The sequence below is a fragment of the Hippopotamus amphibius genome, chromosome X (genome assembly GCF_030028045.1).
Source record: "Hippopotamus amphibius kiboko isolate mHipAmp2 chromosome X, mHipAmp2.hap2, whole genome shotgun sequence".
In the NCBI taxonomy this organism is placed as follows: Eukaryota; Metazoa; Chordata; class Mammalia; order Artiodactyla; family Hippopotamidae; genus Hippopotamus; species Hippopotamus amphibius.
The window spans coordinates 136,759,941-136,783,969 of record NC_080203.1 but is presented as its reverse complement, the minus strand read 5'-3'; the positions used below and the strand labels follow the sequence as shown (position 1 = coordinate 136,783,969).

The 24,029-nt window shown below is 50.5% G+C and overlaps 1 protein-coding gene across 1 annotated transcript; it reads right to left on the bottom strand.

Moving 5' to 3' along the window:
- Positions 1-4,619: 4,619 nt before the first annotated feature.
- CRLF2 (cytokine receptor like factor 2) lies at positions 4,620-23,726 on the bottom strand. The gene is made up of 8 exons (XM_057719217.1): positions 23,642-23,726; positions 16,163-16,265; positions 14,449-14,612; positions 13,087-13,220; positions 11,592-11,754; positions 10,464-10,569; positions 8,133-8,217; positions 4,620-4,951 (listed from the first exon to the last, which is right to left on the bottom strand). The coding sequence occupies exons 1-8, from the start codon at positions 23,724-23,726 to the stop codon at positions 4,679-4,681; spliced, it is 1,113 nt and encodes a 370-aa protein (XP_057575200.1). The 3' UTR covers positions 4,620-4,678.
- Between the last annotated feature and the right edge of the window lie 303 nt (positions 23,727-24,029).

The window sequence follows — 24,029 nt, the reverse complement described above, 5'->3', positions numbered from 1 at the left end:
CACTCCTCCCCGTTTAAAGGGCTTTGCAAACCGATGCTTCCATTTACCCCATGTGACAGGCCCTCTACCTGGGGACCTCTCTTCTTGTTTCATCCATACAGCTGCCCCGGGAGGGGGCCGCAGGCTTTCAGAACAGACGGGAGGCCGGGTTCAGAGAGGTCCCTACACCGCCTGAGGTCACACAGCGCAGCACAGCCCGCCACCAAGCTGCTGGGTCACTTTCTCCGAAGGCCCGGCCATGCTCAGGGCTGCTGTCCATCCCGTTCGGAGAGTGGACGTTCTCCCTGTTTCACGAACGTTCCATCTGCCTTTTCAAATGGCCCAGGACAGCCAGGCACACGGGTTCTCAGCTGGGGTTTTCGGGGGTTTGCAGCGAAGCCTGCGACAGTCATTTCCGACATTGATGGTGGTGATAACCCTGCCCGGGGGGTACAAGGCTGGCAGGCGAGGAGAGACGTGCGCTCAGAGAGACGGGAGATTGCATCTCTGACTCACGGCTGTTCTCTGCAATGCCTGCTGCGTCCTTTCTGCCCGTTTCGAGGTGCATGCAGAACTTAAGGTCAGGGCCACCCCTGCCTCCAGAAGTCAAAGCATGTAAAGAACCACCGGTGGGGGTGGGTGGGGGGCTGAGTCAGGGGATATATGTGTGTTGCAGGGGGGAGGGGTGGGATGTCCCTTTTCCTGACTTACATCTTTGGAATAGACTGTCACGCACGCAGCTCCAACATTGGGCGCCTTAGAAGTTTATCAAATCCGTGTTCTCGAGGTGGGGATGTACCATATTGAATGAGGGAAGGAGATCCACCCCCCCACCACCACCAGAGAGGCCTGTCTTTGCTCCACCAGAGCCTCTGGCCTGGCCCAGGGGGAGCTCGGTGACAACAGGGAGCTTGGTGACAACGGGGAGAGCCATGTGCTCGCGGCTGCCCCTCCCCGAGACCCCCCAGCCACACAGCTAGCTGCCCTGGGAAAGACAACGGTGTCCTTAAGGAGCAGGAATCCTACACCTCCATGAGGTTCCCAAAACCCCACACCTGATCCCCTGCAAGAAGCCAGGTGCCCTCAAGCCAGACCCCACCGAGGGGCAGGACACGTGGTCCCTTGGGGCAAACTGCACCTGCAGCCCACAGCCGAGACTGACACATCTTTCCGGGGGAAATGTTCAGTCCCCACGGGGCCATTAGCACCGAAATAATTAACGTTCTGCCCCGATGATCAGCTCTTCTCTGTACCCTGGAACAGCAAGAGCACACCGCCGCCCCCAAACGGGGTCACCTTTTTTCATCCAAGGGTGTGTCAGAGTGTCTGAGAGGCCGCAAGAAACGCCCACCCATGGGGGGCTTGAACAGCTGACACAGATTCCTCCGTAGACCCCGGGGGCTCCTGGAGAGGATGCTTCCTGGGGCCTTCCGGCTTCTGGAGCCTTGTTTATTTGTCTGAAGCCACCCGCACTGGGTAATTTGTTGCCGCAGCCCCAGGACACTCAGACCGGACATTGACAAAGACGGGGGTGGCACTCGACAGATTGTCTCCAGGACCAGCCTCTCTCAGGCCCCCCCCACCCCCCGAGCTCCTGACCCTGGGGCTTCTGTGCTCGTCTCTGAGGCATCCGATTTTAGCAAGAAACCGTCTCCGTGGGTTTAACCAGAATCCACACCCTCGTATCTGATCGCTGGATATCTGATCAGGTTCCTCGTTCCGATCCAGCTGATGTCTGATCACCCTGCCCCGCCGTCAGCAGGGACCCCGCAGGGTCGGTTCGCCCAGAACCCTTGTCACCCCTGGTGTGTCTTCATTTTCCACACGCACACCCCTACCTGTTCTTTACACATCTCACACTGTATTCAGAATCGAGCCCGGTGGTATTACTGAAGTCCCTGCTGCCTCGTCCTGTGGGAAACCTGCTTTTGCCGCTTTAAGGACCATCTTGCTCTGGGTTTCATTCAGTGCACATCCCCGAGAGCACGGGAATGGCCGTGCGGAGGTGCCCAGCGCCCCGTGTGCCCGTGAATGGGGCAGAGTTGGACCCAGCTTCCCTTGTCACGTGGATGCGCCGCTGGGGAGCGTGGCCGGGAGACAAGCGGGCGTCCCCAGGGACGCGGCTTCCCCGCAACGTATTCCCTGGCGTTTCGCCCACCGTCCTCGGCTTGAACCTTAGTCCTGCGCGTTAACCGTGACTTCATCTCATGCCTCAAGTGATGAGCTTTCTAACACAGCAGTCCTCTCCCCGGCGTGTAAATCAGGCATCTCACCGCAGGGTCCCAAAGAGCCCAGGCCCCTCCAGGGCTGGGGGACTGTCAGCGGCCGGGTACCAGCAACGCACACACATCTAAGGCAGGCGGTCCCGAATTCCGGAAAACAGCCGTTTCACGCAGCCTCGGAAGAATAGTGTGCAGAAACGACGGGACACGGAGACACTTGCAGAAAAGACTCAAGAAGTGATAGAGGGACGTCCCTGGTGGCGCAGTGGTTCAGAATCCACCTGCCACTGCAGGGGACGTGGGTTCCATCCCTGGTCCGGGAAGATCCCACATGCCGCAGAGCAAAGAGGCCTGTGTACCACAACGACGGAGCCTGCGCTCTAGAGCCCATGAGCCACAACGACTGAGCCCACGTGCTGCAACTACTGAAGCCCGTGCACCTAGAGCCCGTGCTCTGCAACAAGAGAAGCCACTGCACTGAGGAGCCTGCACACCACAACAAAGAGTAGCCCCTGCCCGCCACAACTAGAGAAAGCCCGCGTGCAGCAACCAAGACCCAACACAGCCAATAAATAACTAAATAACTAACTAACTAAATAAATAAATTTATTTAAAAAAAGAAGTGGTAGAATCTTGAAGCCCATCCCATATGGGGGAGGGGGGTGGGGACCTGGGTCCCCCATTTCCCAGGGAGCTGTTTCCAGACCAAGCAGAGGTCACGGGGCGCAGACCCAGGGGGCTCAGGAGGGTTCTGACCACGGCGGCTAAAACGCATGTCTCCTCAGGGCTCACAGTCCTCCTCTGAGTGATTCGTTGCCATGGGATACAGTACATCCAGAACAAAGCTATTTTTCTTTTTTTTTTTCTTTTCTTTTCAGGTCATTATTGAAGTATAATGGCTTTACACTGTTGTGCTAGTTTCTGCTGTACAGCACAGTGAATCAGCTGTATGTACACATATATCCCCACATCCCCTTCCTCTCGAGCCCCCCACCCACCCTCCCCATTCCACCCCCCTAGGTCATCACCAGGCATCGAGTTGATCTCCCTGTGAAAGATACTTTTCTAGAAGAAGATGTTCTAAAAGCCTCTCGCAGACCAGAAACAAGGTCCCGGGTCCCGTTGTGCAGCCCACCCTGAAATCTGCCCCAGGGAACGGTGACTTCTGGGGGTCCCTGCTCCTCCACTTCCAACCCTGCATCAAAGCTGTGACCCAGGAATGACCCTCCTGGACCAGGAGCGATCAGATAACGCCCATCACCCAGCTTCCGGGGAAGAGAAGGGGACCAGGCTCCAGCTGGAAACCTGGCCCCAAATTGCAAAACCTACATCCTATAGATTGCAGACCATTAGCAATGTCGTCTGGTGAATACAGGGGGAACAGGTCACTTAGCTCCAAAATAGGGTGAGAGTCCTTCTGTGTTTGCAAACCCTAAGCCGGCTGCCTGCGATGTGCGTTGTGTCCTGGCTTGGTGTTTGTTCACTAATGAAACTGTTTTCTTTCCATGTCTACCTTTGTGGAGGAGGTTTCTGGGGTGGGGAGAGATTTTGTTAAATTATAAATCCCCAATACCACACACACACACACACACACACATACATTCCGGGTGTATCTGATCAAGCTTATTTACTGCACCCTGCAGAGACAGACAAGATAAACCCAGTGCCAGCCTGAAAAAAAACAGGATCTCAATAATCTAGAAATCTAGAAACATCCTGTGCGTGAAGCGGGAGGGGATCAAACTAACATTCTCCGCTATCTCCACATCCGCAACTTGTTTACATCTCACAATAGTTCTCATGCCCACACGTTTTTCTTTTTATTTCGGTATAAAAAAATAACAATAACGCACATTCAAGGGGGAATGCTTTGAGTGTCCGCGCAGAGGGTTTTTACATTCAAATATCTCTTAGGAGCGATGCCCTGAGGTGTGGACTCAGGAATTAAAACAGAGTCTGCTAAACAAAATGCTTCAGTGGCTGCAGAGAGGGTCTTTTCTCTTTCGGAGCAAGAGGCAGGTGGCTGGTTGGTATCGGTAGAGCAGGATTCCTTTTGTACCTGGGTGTGCCGTGTCTCGCCTGCTGGGTACCCGTGCTGCGTGACAAAAGATCTGAGGAACCACTCGCGAGCGGAAATGGAGAAAGGGCAGAACTGGGTGGGCACATACGAAGGAAGGTGGTGTCAGCCCACCCAGGCCATCCTTCCTTACAATTCACCTGAACCAGGATAAGGTGCCAGGTGAGACCAAGGACCAGCCCAACCATCTGCCACCTACAGAGAATCTGCCTTCAAGCCCTTGGATGTCAAGATAGATGGGATGCATTGATTGGGTGGTTGTGGTGTTGGGTTACCCCAGACACCAGCAACCTTGGCTCTGGGAAGTTCCCTTCACCGCGATTTTCTGTCCCCTAGATGTTCTCCTGGGTCCTACAATGTCAATGTACATTCTGATGTTGGCTTTTGAGTTTGCACCACCTCAGAACATCATGTATGAGTTGTCACTCATCACAAACATAAAATCCCCGAGAGACACCACCTCCCCACACTGCGGGGGCTGGCAAAACACTTGGCCAGGGTCCCCGGCGGCCTCTTCCTCTCCCGTCTGCGGGTACACGGGGCTCCTCGCTGCTGTCTTGGGTGTCTCAGCCTTGGTCGGCTGTACCATCACGGCCTCTTCCAGGATGCACTCCTGCTCCCCGTCTTCCATCTTATTCAAGTGAGCCACGTTCTGCGTGTCCGTGATCCACTCCTGCAGGGATGAAACACTGTGACTCAGGCTCCGGGCAGCAAACCCCTCCCTCCGGGGCCGGCGTATCCCCACATATGATCGGGGACAAGCATCCCCGGCTCCCAGGCAGCTTCCCTCCAGCGGGGACACTGCCGCCAGTGGAACAAAAACGCTCTCATCTTGAGCATTTTGGCATGAAGCTCGCGGTTTCAGACCTTCCTTCTGTCATCAGCCCCCAAGCGCTGCCCTGTGGTCACTCCTCACACACGAGAGATGTCTGAGGGGCATCCCAGGAGCCCAAAACCGGAAACACAGATTCCTGGCCCTCTAGGTATGTTCTCTGACATGGGGGTGACTTATCAGAGGGAGGATTATCCCTGAGCTGGTCCAGGGGGGGCGGATGCTGAATTTCTAACACACGCCCTGGGACTTCCTGATGCTGGCAGGTACCATGTCTAGGGTGGGAGGGTGCTACACGGCACCGTCTTCCATGGGGTGACCCCTCCCTTCCCCACATCTGTCTTCCCCTGCCCAGCCTTCCCCATCTCCTTCTTCTAGTCCCAAGTTTTGGAAAACTTCAGATTTCCTCTCCTAAACTCTGCCGTAACCTCCCTCTCCTCTCCCTTGAAGGGTAGGGTTAGGGTTAGGGTTAGTACTGGGACAGCACCCCCAAACATGCCACTTTGGCACGAGGATTATTTTGAGCTGAAGGCAACTAAGAAGGAACTGCTGCAGGCAGGGGTCTCTGCTCTCTCCTTCTCTGCCCTAAAAGGCAGGGCATAAATGTCGCTTTTGGAAAGGAAACGTACATTTGTCAGTGGTCACCCTCTCCCTTCCAGCTCCAGAGACAATCCTTATCACCTGGGAGAACTGGAGTCCGCATAAAATCTTACTAAACCACTCTTATTTCTCACGCATTTCCTAGTCACCTTCTCATATCTTATCTGCCACCCACAAGTCCCCAACCCCTTTTCCTTTAGCTGGTCTCTTCACCACACTCTGTCACTTTCTGTTAAAATGGCACACTACCCCCCAAGTCTAATTACTTTTGGGGGTTTTCACTTGTTTTCATCTGCATACAAAATAAACCTTTTCTCTTTTTAATCTTTTTTATTTTTATTTTTTTTTGGTGGGAGGTCCATTTAATTTGCAGGCCTCAGGGAAAGAACTTAAGAGGATAGAGAAAGTTTTTTTTTTTCCCCAATTTTTTTTCCTCTCTTACACCTAAGTAGTTTCAAAATTCACTTTGCTTGTGTAGGAGGTTAAATAATGCACCCCCTTCCAAAAGAAACATATGCCCAAGTACCAACCCTCAGAACCTGGGAACTGGACTTTAATAGGAAACAGGGTGTTTGAGGATGTAATGACGTGAAGGGTCTGAGATGAGGTCCTCCTGGATGAGGGGGGCCCTACAGCCAATGACAGGGTCCTTCTAAGACACAGAAGAGGAGAGACACAGACACAGAGGGGAAGCCCCGTGAAGACGGAGGCAGAGACGGGAGGGAGGCGGCCACCAGCCCAGGGACGCCTGGAGCCCCCAGACGCTGGAAGAGGCAGGAAGGACCCTCCCCTGGAGCCTCTGGAGGGAGCTCGGCCCTGGGACACCTTGGTCACAGGTGTCTGGCCCCCAGGACTGACAGAGGATGAAGGTGAGGTGTTTCGGACTCCGCAGTTTGTGGCAGCCTCAGGGAACTAGCGTAACCCAGATCCCATGGTCCTATAAAATCCACACCTGGGAGTCCACTGCCTGGCGATCTCCTGGGGACGGGGAGCTGGTCCCCTCTTACTCCTTCCTCCCCAGCTCCTCCTCAGCTCCCCTGAAGCATTGATCACATGGATGAGGTAACCACCATAAGCGTTTGAAAGCGGAAACGTAGGTTTTGTACTCAGCCGTGCAGAGGGAGCAGATTAAGAACACAACTTCCTGGTGAGATCAGAAGGCGATTAGGCTGGAAAATCCCATTGGGGGAGCAGAGGGCGCTGATCTCCGGGGCTGATTTCAAGAGAAGCCACCCTCGGAGACCCTTGGATCTACTCTCTCTGACCAAAAAAGAAATCAATACGCTGCAGCTTTCAGATCAGGAAAGGCTCCCAGGCATTTAAAGAGGCTGCTGGGGTAGAAGCAGGTTTTTTTTTTTTAAATGATGCATCGAGGAGATATTAGGACTAAGCAAGCCTGTTTTGCATGCACAAGTGTTGCAATGCAAATAGAAGTGATTGTTCCTTTTCCTCTTGAGAGCAAGGAAAACACAGAGAACCTGGCCTGAGTTAATCATTCCTTGTTTTACTTTAGCTGTCGCTAATCTGTAGTAACTAGATTTTTACTTCACAGAGCTAACTCCCTGATACTATACCAATTACACAGGGCACCTATCACCCTTAACGCTGTGTGAATTACATCGTGTCTCCTACTCCATAACCCTATTACTGCCCAGGACTCCATACAACCATGGTAACAAAATCATTCCTGTAGTTTATTTTGCATTTCAGAAAGGAGGTCTCCAGCTCATAAATCAGAGGCAAAAAGACAATTAACAAAGTGCCAGGGCTTCCCTGGTGGTGCAGAGGTTGAGAACCCGCCTGCCAATGCAGGGGACATGGGTTCCATCCCTGGGCCGGGAAGATCCCACGTGCCGCGGAGCAACGAAGCCCATGGGTCACAACGACTGAGCCCGTGCATCGCAACTATTGAAGCCCGTGGGCCTAGAGCCCGTGCTCCGCAACAAGAGAAGCCCACACACCGCAACGAAGAGTAGCCCCCACTCGCCACAACTAGAGAAAGCCTGCGTGCAGCAATGAACACCCAATGCAGACAAAAATTGAGTAATTAATTAGTTAATTGATTAATTAACTAATAAATTAATTTAAAAAACCCAAACTGCCAGACCCCAGTTACCGGGCAGCGCACCACCAGCTATGACTGTTTTGGAATAACGTGAAGGAAAAAGAATGCAAGTCCTCCACCACCCTGAGCCTCATCACACACCCCAGGATGTGAGCCCCACGTAGAAAATCTTTCCTGATTCCCAAAGGGGTGGGGGGAACAGTTCTTGAGGCGCTAGCCTGCGGTGTCTTCCCTCCTGCCTGGCAGAAAAGGAAAGCCATCTGCCTCTTCCTCGAAAATCTCTGTCTCCGTGTTTCTATTTGGCCTCGGGGCACGGAGAAGCGGGTGATTACGGTAACATGAGGAGATGGTGCTTACCTGGAAGTTACCTTGGTGAGACTCAAAGAGCCCAGAGAAGGTGAATTTGGGGTCTGGCACACTGGGCATGAGAACCTTCTTAATCCTGAAATGGACGTGGAGAGCGTGGTCAGAGAAGCTGGCGCCCCCTCCCCACCCGAGCAGGGCTGTGGACATCCACACGGACAGACCCCCACGAGGGGCCCAGGACGGCTGCAGACTTCGACCTCAGAGACTCAGCACCCTGGCGGGACTGCGTCCGCAATTTCAAAGACGTGCACCCAGACCCAGCTCCCCAGGTACCCTGCCCCCAGCATGCACGTGAAGCCCCCGCCAGGAATATGACGTCAGGGCCACAGAGCGGTTCTGATTACGTAGGAATCGCCATTTCTGTGGACGAAAGTGTGTGCCTTCCCCAAATTCATAACTTGGAATCCTAACCCCTCAATGTGACCGTCGCTGGAGGTTGTGTATTTCAGGAGGTATAAGAGTTAAGGTGGAACGAGGTTACAGAGATAGGGTGTGAAGGCGGTCGGGATACACCACCCCAAAATATGCCCCTTGGGGATATCGATTATCTGGAGGTGAAGGCACTTGAGAGACAGCAGGGACAGGAGAAAGCGTCTGCCCTCCTCCATCCACCTAAAAGCAGAGCATAAATTTCCCTCTTCATTAAAAAAAAAAAAATTCCATTTGTAAAGGTGTCCCCCTCTCCTGTACCAGGAAATGGACAATGAGTCACATCCCTGAGATGCCACCAAGGTGACTCCACACAGACACCTTTTATCTGCTGTAGTCCCTCCCACACACTTCTTAGTCACTTTCCCACAATTTACCCCCATCCAAACTCACTTTTACTTTGTCTAGTGACTTCTCCACCAATTATTACCTTTTGTTAAAATGGTATAGAAGCCCCCGAACACCTTGTGAGGTGTTCACTTCTTTTCTGTGAGTTCCCCGTGTGCTTAAAAATATGACAGCAGTAAAGAGACATATGCATTTTCTTATGTTACTCTGTCTCTGGTTGGTTTAATTCGCAGGCCCAGGGTACTGAACCTAAGAGGCTCTCATCAATTAAGATGCTAAACCTATGTGACGGGTGTCCTTACAAGAAGAGATTAAGATGCAGACACACACAGAGGGATGACCCTGTGAGGACCCAGGGAGGAGACGGCCGTCTACACGCCCAGGAGAGAGTCCTCAGGAGGAACCAGCCCTGCCCACACCTGGGTCTCAGATTCCGGCCTCCAGGGCTGGGAGACATAAATGTCTCTTTTCTGAGTCGCCCGGTCCGGGGTACTTTGTTGTCGCAGCCCCAGGAAAACAATACAGTTGCTTTCACCACTTGTTGTGAAGTGGGGCTTCCTTGAAGACAGGACAAGTGTTAGCTTTTTCCCAAGAAGCGTACTCCTCAGTTTCCCTTGGTGGTGATTTCAATTTCGCATTAAAAACACCAGACATGTCACCTGTCAACACTCTTATCTGATTGTTTCACCTACTTCCTAGCAGAGAACCATATTGGTGGCATCTGTTTGATCTGGTCAAAGAGAGAAGACCAGACTGAAGAAATAATGGGCGATTTGCAAGAATTAAGGGAAGCTTCTCCATGATGTCTCCAACCGTGATGGGACGTCCTTGAAATTGTGTAACAGCCTAGCTAGCTCACACCCAGCGTGAGTGGTCCATCACTCCAGTCATTGCTATGGAAACCTCATCCTAAGGAACAAAGATGGCACCCACGGCCACGGGCATCAGTCCCTTCACACATCATCAATACATAAAAGGCCTGGGTGCTACTAAGTTTTAATAAAGATAGAAACAGCAACAGTTAAATTATTGCATGAAAGGTTAACGGAGAAAACTATTTAATATCATATTTTTGAAAACCTTTCTATGGTTCAAAGAATATTGTTTTGCTGTGTCTGTAACTGGATTTACAAACCAGACAAGCTTTTCTTGTCCAATACTCAAGTCACTCACCAAATGGTCTAGTTTAATAAATCTCAATAAAAATTAAAAGGTGTTCAAAGTACCTCTCACTGACACACGACAGGAGGACACTCAGTGGGGAGTGTGTTTGAAGTAAGGTAGCGCTCTCATAGGAATGAACTTTCCTATATCCTACTGTCTCCACGTGAATATTTCTCAATGAATTCTACAGATATCTCTGCACTTTTGCCTTATTTTCCTCTTAATTTTCTTGTCATACACCATTGGCAAAGTGTGCGTTACAGAGAAAGTGATATTCAGCTAACTAACTATATCAAACGATCCTTTTTTTCTCCCCCAACTCATGGACATGTTGAAACCAAAGCCCGTGTGTCTGAGGATTCTGGTGGGAGTCGTCCTTACCTCCGCAGTTTCCATAAAGACAGAAGGAGAAGGGAGATTATCAGGAAGGTAACCATACCACCAATTAAAATAAAATTGGGGAAAAGGCTGTTTTCCTGGCAGGACTCTAAAGCAAAACAGAATGAGGGCTGTAAGTTTTCAACACAGTTTCAACATAATACCAGATCCCACGCCAAGCCCCGCCATCCCCATTTTTTTCATTTATACATGTCAGAGTCAGCAAATCTTGATTTTGGTGCAAAATATCCTGGAAAGAGAGACGGTAACACTGGAGAAGCAAACATCAGGCAGGAGAGGGTGTAGATTCAACTCCCTGCCAGGGGTCCTTGAGGATATCAAGGCTTGCTTTTGTGTATCTATATCTATCTATCTATCAATCTATCTATCTATCTATCTATCTATCTATCATCTATCTATCCATCATCTATCTATCCATCCATCTATCATCTCTCTATCATCTATATCTATCTATCCTTCTATCTATCTATCTAATCTATATCTATCTATCTTTCTATCTATCCTTCCATCTATCTAACATCTATATCTATCTTGTATGTATGTATCTATCTACTTATCTATTTCTATCTATCTCTCCATCCATGGCCTACGTATCTATCTATCTGTCATCTATATCTATCCTTCTATATATCTCTCTTTATCTATCTATCATCTATATCTATCTTGTATCTATGTATCTGTCTACTTATCCACCTATCATCTATCTATCACCTATCTATCATCTATCCATCACCTATGTATCTCTCTATCTCTCTATCATCTGTATCTATCTGTCCTTCTATCTATCTATCTATATCTATCTATCACCTATCATCCATCTATGTTATCCATCTATCCATCTGTCATCTTTATCTATAGATCTATCTATGCATCTATACCTATATCCATGAAACAACATTCATAAAAGGCACTTATTATTCTTGCTGTGTTAATAGAAATAAAAATGAGAATTATTCCAGTGACAATGGAAGCCAGAAGAGGAGTTGCTTCCACACTGACCTCTGGAGCAGGACTTGGGATCATCCGTGTTTTCAGGTGCCCCGTTCCACCCTCCCCACAACGTAGGGCTCTGGACCGTGCTGTGCAGCGATGCTGCGTGAGAAGCTTTACCTGTGAGCTTACCCCTCTGCTGGTGTGTCACCTCTGACCAGTCACTTGGGTATGTGTCAGAGCCGTAACTGGACTCCAGCGTTTTCACTCTGGCCCGAAATAAGTAACACTTCTCAGCATCCAAACCGTCAATCGTGACATTGCAGGTTTTTGCCTCCTTGGACTGGAGGGAAAAAAAACAGATGGATGACTGACGATTGACGCAGACGTTTGCATAGTCTACAGAGATTCACACAAGATTCCTCCTTGCAGAATTCCCCTCTCTCGTTTCACTTCCTCTCTCTGCTCAGATCTTTATCCTCAAAACAACAGCAAAAACAAATGCGGAGGGACTTCCCGGGTGGTGCAGTGGTTAAGACTGTGCCCCCAATGCAGGGGGCCCGGGTTCAATCCCTGCTCAGGGAACTAGATCCCACATGCAACTAAGGAGCCCATGTGTTGCAACTAAGACCTAGGGCTAATTAAGTAATTAATTTTTTTAAAAAAAATTTATTTTTTCATTTATTGGCTGCGTTGGGTCTCCATTGCTGCGTGTGGGCTTTCTCTAGTTGTGGAGAGTGGGGGCCACTTTCATTGTGGTGCACGGGCTTCTCATTGCAGTGGCTTCTCTTGTTACAGCACACAGGCTCAGTAGTTGTGGCTCATGGGCTCTAGAGCACAGGCTCAGTAGTTGCGAGGCCTGGGCTTAGTTGCTCCGTGGCATGTGGGATCTTCCCGGACCAGGGCTCGAACCCGTGTCCCCTGCATTGGCAGCCGGATTCTTAACTGCTGAGCCACCAGGGAAGTCCCAATTAATATTTTTAAAAAAACCCCCAAAATAAATGTGACAACACCTCTATACTTCCCTCTGAAAAAGGAAAAAAAAAAAAAGCAATCTTTTCTCCTTCCAGGGGCATTCATCGAACACAATGTTTAATGAACGCGTTTCTTCTCACCACTAAATCTTCTTTAAAATACCTTTTGATGACTCTTAAGTACGTTATTATGCATGTACAATAATTTGTTTGACTGTTTTCCTGCCTTATGCCCTATAGGTGGTCCCTAAGTCCACGTATTTCTTTTCGATGATGCTTCAAAAGACGTCCCTGTGGATACAACCTCATCCACATGTCGAATTATCCCCTCAGGATCGGTTTCTACAACGGGAATCAGTCCATCAGAACAAGGACCATGAACGAGGTCTTCAAGTTTCCTGATGTCCAACATCACTAAAAAATGATCACATTTTGCAATGTGCTGTTTAGACAAACCCCAGGATCCGTCTATTTTAATGTATATTTCTTTCGTGAGCCATGATCCCATTCTCCTGGCTTCAGCCATATGTCGGTCTTTTCCCTCTTCAAGGCTGCCCCCCCCGCTTCTGTCACATGCAATCGCTTCTACAATGACAGTAGCAAGTCCTTAAAGTAAATCTCAATATCTGTGTCTCTATGTCTCTCCATCTCTCTCCACGACATCTTGGACGCCTGGCCTGAGAAGACGTCCCCGCCCTCACCTGCCACTCGGTGTCAAAGGTGCTCTTGTGTTGGATTTCATACAGGAGATCTTTGTACCGCAGGTCAGAGCAAGTCACTGTCACCGCTCCCGGATGCGACTGGAAGCTCAGATCCCTGAGGGATCTGGGTTTCACTAAGAAGGAGAAATAGCACAGTGACTAACACCTCTACGAAGATAGACATTCCACATCGTTAAAATTACGGTGGTAACTAGGCTTAGATTCACATTCCTCTGACCGCTCCAGTCTTTCCTCCAACACCTTACGAGATTTGGGGTTTCCTTGTCGTTAGTACATCAACAATAGAACTTTCAGCCAACTCTCCAAAGACCCGTAGGTGTCTTGTGGAAGGAGCTCCCTGAGATGGCTTCAGAAACTGCTCTATCACTGTTATAGGATAAATTGTGTCCCAACCAGAAAAAGACACGTTGACGTCCTGGCCCCTAGTTGCTCAGAATCTTTGGAAAGAGGATCACTGCAGGTGTAATTGTTTTTGACATAAGATGAGGTCTTCCTGGACTCGCGTGAGGTCTAATCCAATATGACGGATGTCCTTATAAGAAGAGGAGAGACACAGACACAGAGCAGAAGCCACGTGAAGATGGAAGCAGAGATGGGAGGGAGGCGGCCACCAGCCTGGGAACGCCTGGAGCCCCCCAGGAACTGAGAGAGAGGCTTGGAGCTGACCCTCCTTCAGAACCTCCAGAAGAAACCAACGCGACCCACATCTTGCCTTTGGGCTCCTGGTCTCCAGAACTGGGAGGCAATCGATGTTTATTTCAAGCTACCCAGTTTCTGATAATTTTTTATAGCAGCCCGAGGAGACTTATACAATGTCTGTGAGTGATTTTTTGAGCAAGGGAGTGGCCACAGCTCTCACTGGATTCTGAGAGGGACCTAGGACATCCCACCTCTCAAAAAAAAAAGGGACTTTCCTGGTGGTCCAGTGGGTAAGGCTCCGCGCTCCCAATGCAGGGGGTCCGGGTTTGATCCCTGGTCAAGGGAACTAGATCTTACATGCATGCCACAACGAACAAGAGGGAAAAGTGGGGCGGGGGGCGGGGGGCGGGGTTGGGGCGGGGTGGGATGAACTGGGAGATTGCGATGGCCATACATACTTTACTCATGAGAAAAAACAAATTGTACGCTTTAAACATATGCAGTTTATGGTATGTCAAAAAAAAGGAAAAAAGAGAGAAAATAAATAAATACATAAAAATTTATAAAAGGAAAAAAAAGAAGCACTACCTTACAGAAATCTAGACCAAAACATGAATCTTTGGAGAGAGGGTCTCACTACATTTGTACGACATCTCCCAATCTCTAAAAGACAGGCCGCGCTCAAGGTACTTAAGCACGTACGGTAAGAACTGATCCATAGGCTCTTGGTGAGAAGAGGCTGTGTTCCATTCCTGATGGAGAAATGGAGAACTCTGTCGTCTTCTACCTCCAGCAGGCACCCGGCCGTGTAACCTTGCTGAAGGATATAGTTGGAACATGGTGTGTATGCCTCATTTCTTCTCAATCTGTGATTTAAAAAGAGAACCATCCAGCAATGTAGCATCCTTAAAAAAATAACATCTTAAGGGCCGTTCCTTTGGCCCTTCTCTTTTACTGACTCAGATCGGGTACCACGTCATTTGCTTCAATGACGCCCTTCCTGGACAACTACAGTAAGACCTGTTGAAACAGAAAAGCACCCCCTCCCTCAAATGTTTACACCGCTTGAATGGATTCTGTAGGGGTTGAATTGTGGCCCCCCCACATGGCAGGCCTACGTATCAATACCGAATCCAGAACCTGGGTACGTGACCTCATTTGGAAACAGGGTCTTTGCAGAGGTGATGAAGTGAAGGGTCTGAGATGAGGTCCTCCTGCAGGAGGGGGGCCCTACATCCCATGATAGGGTCCTTCTAAGACACAGAGGAGGAGAGACACAGACACAGGGGAAAAGCCCCGTGAAGACAGAGGTAGAGACGGGAGGGAGGCGGCCACCAGCCCAGGGATGCCTGGAGCCCCCAGACGCTGGAAGAGGCAGGAAGGACCCTCCCCTGGAACCTCCGGAGGGAGCTCAGACCTGGGACACCTTGACCTCAGACATCTGGTCTCCAAGACTCAGGGAGATGAATTTTCCTTGTTCTAGGCTACCCGGTTTGTGGTATTTTGTTGTGGCCGCCCTAGGAAACTAATTGACCTGCAGAGTAACCAAAACCCTGATTCAAGGAGGTGCTTTTAATATGAATGTGGCAAGATTGGGTATAACTTTGAGGCTTCCCTGCAATATTAAAAACAAGCATATAGCACCCAGCCTGAGACCAGCTTACACTGCATCCTTCAGGTCTCAAACCCAAGCAGTGATGAGACCAAGAATTATGTCCTTTATGATTACAGAAACGGATGCTCGGAAAATTGAGATGACATATCTGCGAGACCACCTATAACACCCAGCACTTTTTTTTTTCTGTGAGTCTTATTTTCCAAATAAATTCATCTTAAAATTTCCCTCTTTCGTACACTTTCCCGTTTATCTCATGTGCTATCAAATGGCAAAGACTCAGTCACACATCAAACACCTCCTCTTCACAGAATAGAGACCAAATTCATGGGAAAAAACCCTTCCTCCCACATTTGTACTCATGTCATTGAGTGTGGAAGGGCAAGGCAAGTTAGTCTCTAAGAGGGAGACATTTTTGGAAGGCAGCGCCTGGTAACCTGGTGTGAAAAGCCTCGGAATACCCATCTTGGCCAGCAGTGCATAGCAGGTAGTATCTCAAGGCAACAGAGCTCCAGTAAAGCTCTGAGATGTTGCAGATGGCCCCGTGGTAACACAGCCCTCTGTGAATGTCCTGTAAAAATCCAGGTGGTTTCGCGCGTGAGTCAGGCATCACTGGGTTAGAAACTGTGAGAGCTGTGGTTGTGGTTGTGGTGAGGCCTGAGGTCTCAAGAGGACGCACACAGTCACACTTGCACATTCTGATTCTTCATATCTTCACTTGCCAGACCCCAAATTGGTGATGTCTTCGAAGAGGAAATATTTTACCCAAAGTCATGATCTTCCCTAGCTGAGGGCACTTACTTGTAGAAGAATGACCAATTAGTCCCAGAGTATGCACTTGCATTCCAAGTAACCTTCACGGTCTCAAAATTAAAGTTGATGATTTGAAGCTGCAATGCCTCTCCTGGGTAAAAGGAGACAAATAGAGCAGATTTTGAGGCAATGCTGGCAACAGTTTGAAATTTGTAAAATAATGTCAGCACTCATAAAAATGATATCATGCTTTTAAAATTTTTCAATTGTTTATTTAACCCCATATACCCAGAAATTATCGTCTCAACATGCTATCTATCATCTATCTATCTATCTTCTTCTTCACCACCACCACCACCACCACCATCATCACCACCAGCACCATCACCACCATCACCACCACCATCACCACCCCCACCCCCACCATCACCACCACCATCACCATCACCACCATCATCACCACCACCACCATCACCACCATCATCACCACCCCCACCATCACCACCACCATCACCATCATCACCAGCATCATCACCACCACCATCACCACCACCACCATCATCACCACCATCACCATCACCACCACCACCACCATCACCACCACCACCACCACCATCACCATCACCACCACCACCATCATCACCACCACCAGCACCATCACCACCATCACCACCATCACCCCCACCATCACCACCATCATCACCACCACCACCATCATCACCATCACCACCACCATCACCATCACCACCACCACCACCATCATCACCACCACCACCATCACCATCACCACCACCACCACCACCATCATCACCACCACCACCACCATCATCACCATCACCACCACCATCACCACCACCACCACCACCATCACCACCACCACCACCATCATCACCACCATCACCACCATCACCATCACCATCACCACCACCATCATCACCACCATCAGCATCACCATCATCACCATCACCACCACCACCATCATCATCACCATCTTCACCATCTAGCTATCTATTACCTATTTTTGTACTATCTATTTATGTACCTATCTATCATCTACATTGTCTGTCTACCTATCTATCATCTACCTTATCTATCGTGTATTTCGTCTATGTTTCTAATTATCAACAAGATATTTTATATTCTCACTATGTGTCCAGAGTCTGTTGTGTGTTTCACACTTACAATAATGACAGTGTGCTTTAAAGAGAAAACCAGGATTTTCACAAACAAGCCCGTCGTGAACTATGTCATTTAAAAGCTGCAGGATCTATGCAGGTTGGTCAGAAAACTCAGTCACTTTGATTTTCCTCTCACCTTTGCACGAGGTAATGACTATGGCTTAGTGTGAGGAGTAGACAGTGAGTGCTGACTTTGTGTCCAGTGGAACCATGTTTTGTGAGCACACAGGAGGCACTGGACACGCTCCCCCATCCACCAAGGTCACTGTCTCACTCAGAACACCACAAGGGACAATTTGAGGAAAAGCTCAAGAACAAGTGAGTTCTCCAGTGTTTGCTTTAAAAGTTACTTAGGCTCTGCACCTGTCTGAATGGCCACCATCAAAAAGACCACGAATAGCAGTGTTGGCGAGAGTCTGGAGAAAAGGGAGCCCGCATACACTGTTGGTGGGACGTAAATTGGTGCAACCACTGTACGGCAGTTTCTCAAAAATAAAAATAAAGATAGAGCTGCCGTAGAACCCAGCAATTCCACTCCTGGGCATTTATCCTGAAACAAACGAAAATACTAGTTTGAAAAGATACATGTACCCCAACGTTCACAGCGGTATTGTTTGCAATAAGGAAGACATGGAAGCCACCTAAGTGTCCATCCACAGAGGAACGGATAAAGAAGATGTGGTGTGATGGAATATTCCTCAGCCATAAAAAAAGAACGAAATCACGCCATTTGCAGCAGCATGGATGGACCTAGAGATGAACCTACTAAGAGAAGTTACGTCAACAAAGAAAGATAGATAGTGTATGATCTCACTCACATGTGCAATCTAAAAAATACCACACACTAGTGAGTGTAACAAAAAGAAGCAGACTCACGGATACAGAGGACAAACGCGTGGTGACCAGTGGGGAGGGGGAAGGTGGAGGGGCAGGATCGGGGGAGAGGAGTGAGAGGTACAAATGACTGGGTATAAAATAAATAAGCTACAAGGGATATATTGTACAGAACAGGAATTATAGCCAATATTTCACAATAACCATAAGCGGAGGATAATCTTTAAAGATTGTGACTCCTGTGTTGTATCCCTGAAACGTGGATGATATTCTAAACCAACTGTAGGTCAATTTAAAAAAATCACAATATATATTTTTTTATTTTTTTCAGCTTGATTGGCGTATAATGGCTTTACAGTATTGTGTCAGTTTCTGCTGTACAACCAAATGAAAGAGCCACATGTATACATACGTCCCCATCTCCCCTCCCTCTTGAGCCTCCCTCCCACGCTCCTTATCCCAGCCCTCTAGGTCATCACCCATCATTGAGCGGATCTCCCTGTGCACTGCTTCCCACTAGCCGTCTATTTTACATTGGGTCGTGCGTATGCATTTTTAAGTGTACGTTTTTCCTTGATCCCTTTGAAATATACATAGAGCCTTTTAGAAGTTAATAAGCGTTTGTCAGATTTGGGAGCCGGGCACATCTTTCTCAAGGGGGCCAACTCTTGGAAGATGAAACATCGAGGGTGTGCTGACCCATCTCCTCTCTCTGGGAGGGGGTAAGTGTCTGGCTCCAAGTTGTAAAAGCCCCTCCCGTCATAAAGACAGGAGAAGGTAATTTTTCCCTCTGATACAGTTGAGCCAGACGGTCCCTCCAATGGGGAGCTGACTTTAGGAAGAACTGCGGGTGACAAGTGGTGCTGGGACGTCCTCCCGTTGGAGAATGTGGCTGTATTGCCTGGTGTCGACCTGGCTCTAGGAAAGGGTTTGTGTCTTGGCGATTTCTTTCTCGAAAGGCAGGTGGTGTAGAGCACACTCTGGTTGAATGCTTATTCAGTCGTAAAATCGTGTCTCTCTCATCTCTCCCTCTGTGGAGGAGAATTCTGAGTTGGCAAGAGATTTCGGATTTTGTGTTTTTTTAAGATATTTATTTATTATTGGCTGTGTTGGGTCTTTGCTGCGCACAGGCTTTCTCTAGTTGCGGGGAGCGGGGATTACTCTTCCTTGCGGTGCGCAGGCTTCTTATTGCAGTGGCTTCTCTTGTTGTGGAGCACGGGCTCTAGGTGCAAGGGCTTCAGCCGTTGTGGGTCGTAGGCTCAGTAGTTGTGGCACACGGGCTTATCTTCCTGGACCAGGGCTTGAACCCATGTCCCTTGCATTGGCAGGTGGATTCCTAACCACTGTGACACCAGGGGAGTCCGAGATTTTGGTTTTGATTCTATTTCCCCAATAGCATCAGAAACACCTCCCTTTCTCCAGGAGTGACCGTTCCCCCCCCCCCGCCCCCGGGCCATCCGTGGTTCTCACTCCTGGTGGCACCATTGCCACTGAGAGACACCATCTCATGCTTGTGATTTCGCTGTTCCTGCCTCAGTGTCAGCTCCTGAGTGGAAAGAATGTGGGGCCCCCAGAACCCATTGTCACTTAGAAAGCATGTGCTGATTTTGTGGAATATTATGAACTTATTAGGATATTTTAAGAGTGGAAGGTGTAAATGGCAACGTGCACCAGGACAGCCCTGGTGATAACAGTCTGTACCATGGGAGTGGGAGTGGGTGGGGGTGAAGTCTTTGGGTGTTTATTTCCAACCTCCATCAAACCCTCCCTGAAAACCCTCTGAAGATCATTGCGGGATCACACAGGACACAGCAAAGCCAGAGCAGATCCCATAAAGAGATGCTCGAGTGCTCTGGGGCAGCCGGAAGATATGACCACAGACTGAGGGGTTAAAACAACAGGAATGTATCCACTCTCAGTCCTGGAGACCAGATACCCAAGGTCAAGGTGTGGACAGGGCTGTGCTCCCACCGGCAGCTCCAGGGAAGGGTCCCTCCTGCCTCTTCTAGCATCTGGGGGCTCCAGGCATCCCTGGGCTTGTGGGCGCCTCCCTCCCGTCTCTGCCTCCGTCTTCACGGGGCTTCTCCTCTGTGTCTGTGTCGCTCCTCTTCTGTCTTTTATAAGGACCCTGTCATTGGAGGTAGGGCACCCCTCATCCAGGAGGACCTCATCTCAGACCCTTCACGTCATCACATCGGCAAAGACAGCATTTCCAAATAAGGTCCTGATCTCAGGTTCAAGGAGTCAGGCCTTGAAGACACATTTGGAGGGACACAACTTAATCTTCAACAGGAGGGTACCGGACACCCAAGGGTATTAGAACAAGCACCCTAGGCTTGTCTGCACCTGGGACCGTGCTACCTACTCCTTGCTGTGAAAAGGTAGCTGCTGTCAGCTTCGGAGCTGGGTGTGCGTGGGGATCCAATTGCCCCCAGGGGTGCATCGGATATCAGCAAAATGACAGTCAAGGTGAAAGCCATGCCTCCTTGGAGAAGTCACAGCCCAAAGGAAGCCGCGATACACAGAGGGCTCCCCCAGCATCCGCAGGGGACACGCTGGTGTCCGACCATCACCTCACATGCAGGCAGACACCTCCCTCCTCCTCGCCCACAGGCCAGTCCCACATCTGCGCAAAGAGCACCGTCCCAGCCCCCTGGTCTCCCAGACCACACACAAGGAGTGTGAAATAAAATTCATGTTTTATGGTAAGAAAAATTTAAACATTAAAGAATCTGCTCTGCACTTTGACCTCCTCTCTTCCCACACTGTGCACCGTGTACCTGCATCAGGCACCCACCAGACCTCCCCCATCTGCGGAAACGCCTGCTCAACCGTAAAGAGCGCCGCCGTTCTCCCAGCACCAGCAGCGAGACGGCTCCTTAAAGGTAACCTTCCCTCTTACCCTCAAACAGGGCCAGGATGACGCTTAGATCTGGGTTGTGTAAACTGTCATTAATTCGTCATTTGGTGCACAGCCCTGTGTCTCGAAACCCTGTGGGCGGAAAAATCCTCAGAGATTTCCGCGATGTTCTTCCCAGGTTATAATCCTCAAGTTTGGCTCGAATAAAACTTGCCACTTCCTGGGTCTTCCCTGATGGCGCAGAGGTTAAGAGTCCACCTGCCAAGGTAGGGAACATGGGTTCCGTCCCTGGTCCGGGAAGATCCCACATGCCGTGGAGCAACGAAGCCCGTGCGCCACAACTACTGAGCCTGTGTGCCACAACGACTGAAGCCCATGCGCCTAGAGCCCGTGCTCTGCAAGAAGAGAAGCCACCGCAATGAGAAGCCCCCGCACCACTACAAACAGTAGCGTCCACTCCCCACAACTAGAGAAAGCCCGTGCAGCAACGAAGACCCAACACAGCCATGAATACATAAATAAATAATCTCTTAAAATTTTATTTTCCCATTTCTTTCTCAGATCAACTGATTAATTTTTCATCCGCAGTCTTCCCCCCTTAAGAACACTTTTCAGGGCCACCAAGAATTGTCAGGTCACTCGCCCCCGCCGCCTCCCTCCCCACTTCCCACCCAAACCCCAGCCTGAGTCCCTGCTGCCTTTGGGGTGAACAGATGGGCTCCGGCAGCAAACCTCTCCGCGTTATCCCGGGGCGTCAGGAAATGCGTGGTGTGCCTGTCGTTATCTTTCCTCAGTGGCGAGCTCTCCCTTCCCCTCCATCTTCCTCCATCCCCGACTCCGCCGGGTCCCCCGGTTTCCGTCCCGACCCCGCTCCTCATCTGCCCTCAGCGGGGCAGACAGGGTTCCAGCCTGCAGGTCTGCGGGCCGGGGAGACAGGCTGCGGGCTGCCTGAAGGTGGATGGCGTCTCCCTCTGTGCGGCTGCAGGGGCAGGAATCCCCCGCTCCACGCCTGGGCCTTTAGGGAGCCCCCTGTCCGCTCACACACACCGACCCTCCTGCTCCTTTCGGCACCAGCTCACGGGGATTCACGGGCGTGTCGTGGGCACGTGTGTGTCATCAGGAGGCCTGCCGCAGACGCGCAGCAGCCTCGGAGGGAAACAGGATCTGAAAGCCCAGCGGCGTCCTTACGTCTGAATCTGTTGGTTAGAGATGGATGGGCTGGGTGGAAACGGTCCCCCAGAGGGACCTCCCTGCGCAGCTCTGGGACCCGGGTGGGGAGAGGGGAGGCTTTCCTAAGACTGTGCGCGGTGGGACCTCAGGTGTTCGCACCTGTAATGCCCTCGGGGGGAGGAACAGCAGGCAGACCGCAAAGCCCTTGCGTAAAGCAAGTTCTGCTTTTTCCAGGAAGTTCCCACAAAGGTCCCGAGTGAGCCCGGCTTCGTGGCGGGATGACAAGCTGCTCCCCCACGACCCTCACACCCGCTTCTGCTCGCGGATGTGCTTCAAGGGGGTCAGAATCCAGAACGTGTCCAAACTGCGCTTTCCTCACTCAAACTCCACGTGCGCGGCGGGGGGAGGTGTCAGGGGGAAGGAAAAAAACGTGGATCTCAAGGAATCTTCTGGAACCTGTGGCCACGGGGAGCTCCAAGCACAGCCGAATCTCTGCTTCCTCTGCCTTCTCTCGCTGGGAGATGCACGGCCAGGTTCAGCCGTGTGAAAGCAGACCAACGGGCACGGCACAGAGCTTGGGAATTACCTGGGCGCCAGCCCTGGGGAACCCCCCACACGCAGCCTCCGTCACCCTCCTGGCCGTGTCTGCTGGAAACCTAGTCTGCAGGCCTGAGGCTGCAGCAAAGAGGGACCCTGGGCACCCTTCTTAACCAGGCAGGCAAGAGGCCAGCTCAGACAGGGGTGGTCACACGCAGGGTGACGCGTGAGGACAGTTCAGAAGCTAAATGTCACGAACACGCCGTCATCGGCTCTCGTCTGGGCTGCCCTTGAGCTGGGAAGCAGATCAGAGCTGTGTGGCACAAGACAGTCCCACCATCTCCGCCGGGACCCGGGAACGGGTCCCTCCCGTCTGCCTCCTCCTTTGCAGCCTTTTGACAAGGCTTGTCATGTGATCGCGCAGCCTGCCAACAATTTTCTGGAAAAGCCCCGGGGAACCAAGCGCTGAGGACGGAGACCAAGGTGCTACGGGTAATTCCCAGGAGGCACAGCCGGCTGTGGGATTCCAGGATGAGCCCGCGGACGGCCGGGGGACCGGCGAAGCTCTTGTCTTTCTTGGGGGGGGGGGCCCGTGGAGGCATGAGCTCACCACGGGAAGGTAAATATTGCTTTAAACAAACGCCTTTCATCTCTTTGGAGGCAGAGAGAACGAGGAAGCTGCTCAGGTTCTCAATTCTGCAGACAAGGGCTCTTCTATTTTTTTTTTTTTTCCCATTCAAACCTAATCCTGAACTCAGTCAAGGGTGGGTCCTTTGCAGCAGGCAGACTCAGGTTTGTAGAGACTCGGAGACCTGTGTAACCCCTTGCCATTCTCACGAAGGAAAACGTGCAGTTGCAAAAGACACCATAAAAAGAAAAAAAGCAGAGATGCTCAAAGAAAGGGCATTTTCCGCAGGCAAGAGGCTACCCCTGAAAACATTGACTTACCCAACTCCGTTGTTCCTTCTGAAGCCGTCAGATGTCCCAGCAGGAGGACGGCTGAGGCTGCCCAGGGCAGGAGGACACGCCTCATGCTTGCAGGAGGAGGAGGCAGGGAGCAGAAGTTCGGCGCCTCCAAGGGGACTTGGGTTCATGGTTAACGGACAGAGGTCACCCTGTTTTTAAAATGCGGAAAAGAAACTAGGGAAATGACTACAGGAAGCAGTCATGCTTTATTTTAAAAGATGACTCTTGTCAAAAAAAAAAAAAAAAAGGTGCGGGATCATTTGTTCAGCCCCACCGATCACTTCTGCGGCCCCGCCGGATACGCCTCCCTTGAACCATTATCAGATGCGAACGGCCGTGCTCAGGCTCCTCGTGCTCCGGTGGGTCCTGA

Excerpts from the sequence above, each read along its gene's own strand:
- CRLF2 (XM_057719217.1), bottom strand. The coding sequence starts at position 23,726 with ATGAGGCGTGTCCTCCTGCCCTGGGCAGCCTCAGCCGTCCTCCTGCTG. Across the intron at positions 13,221-14,448 it reads CCTATGGATCAGTTCTTACC|TGAAACCCAGATCCCTCAGG; the intron begins GTACGTGCTTAA and ends TCTCCTTCTTAG. Across the intron at positions 10,570-11,591 it reads GCAGAGGGGTAAGCTCACAG|AGTCCTGCCAGGAAAACAGC; the intron begins GTAAAGCTTCTC and ends GTTTTGCTTTAG.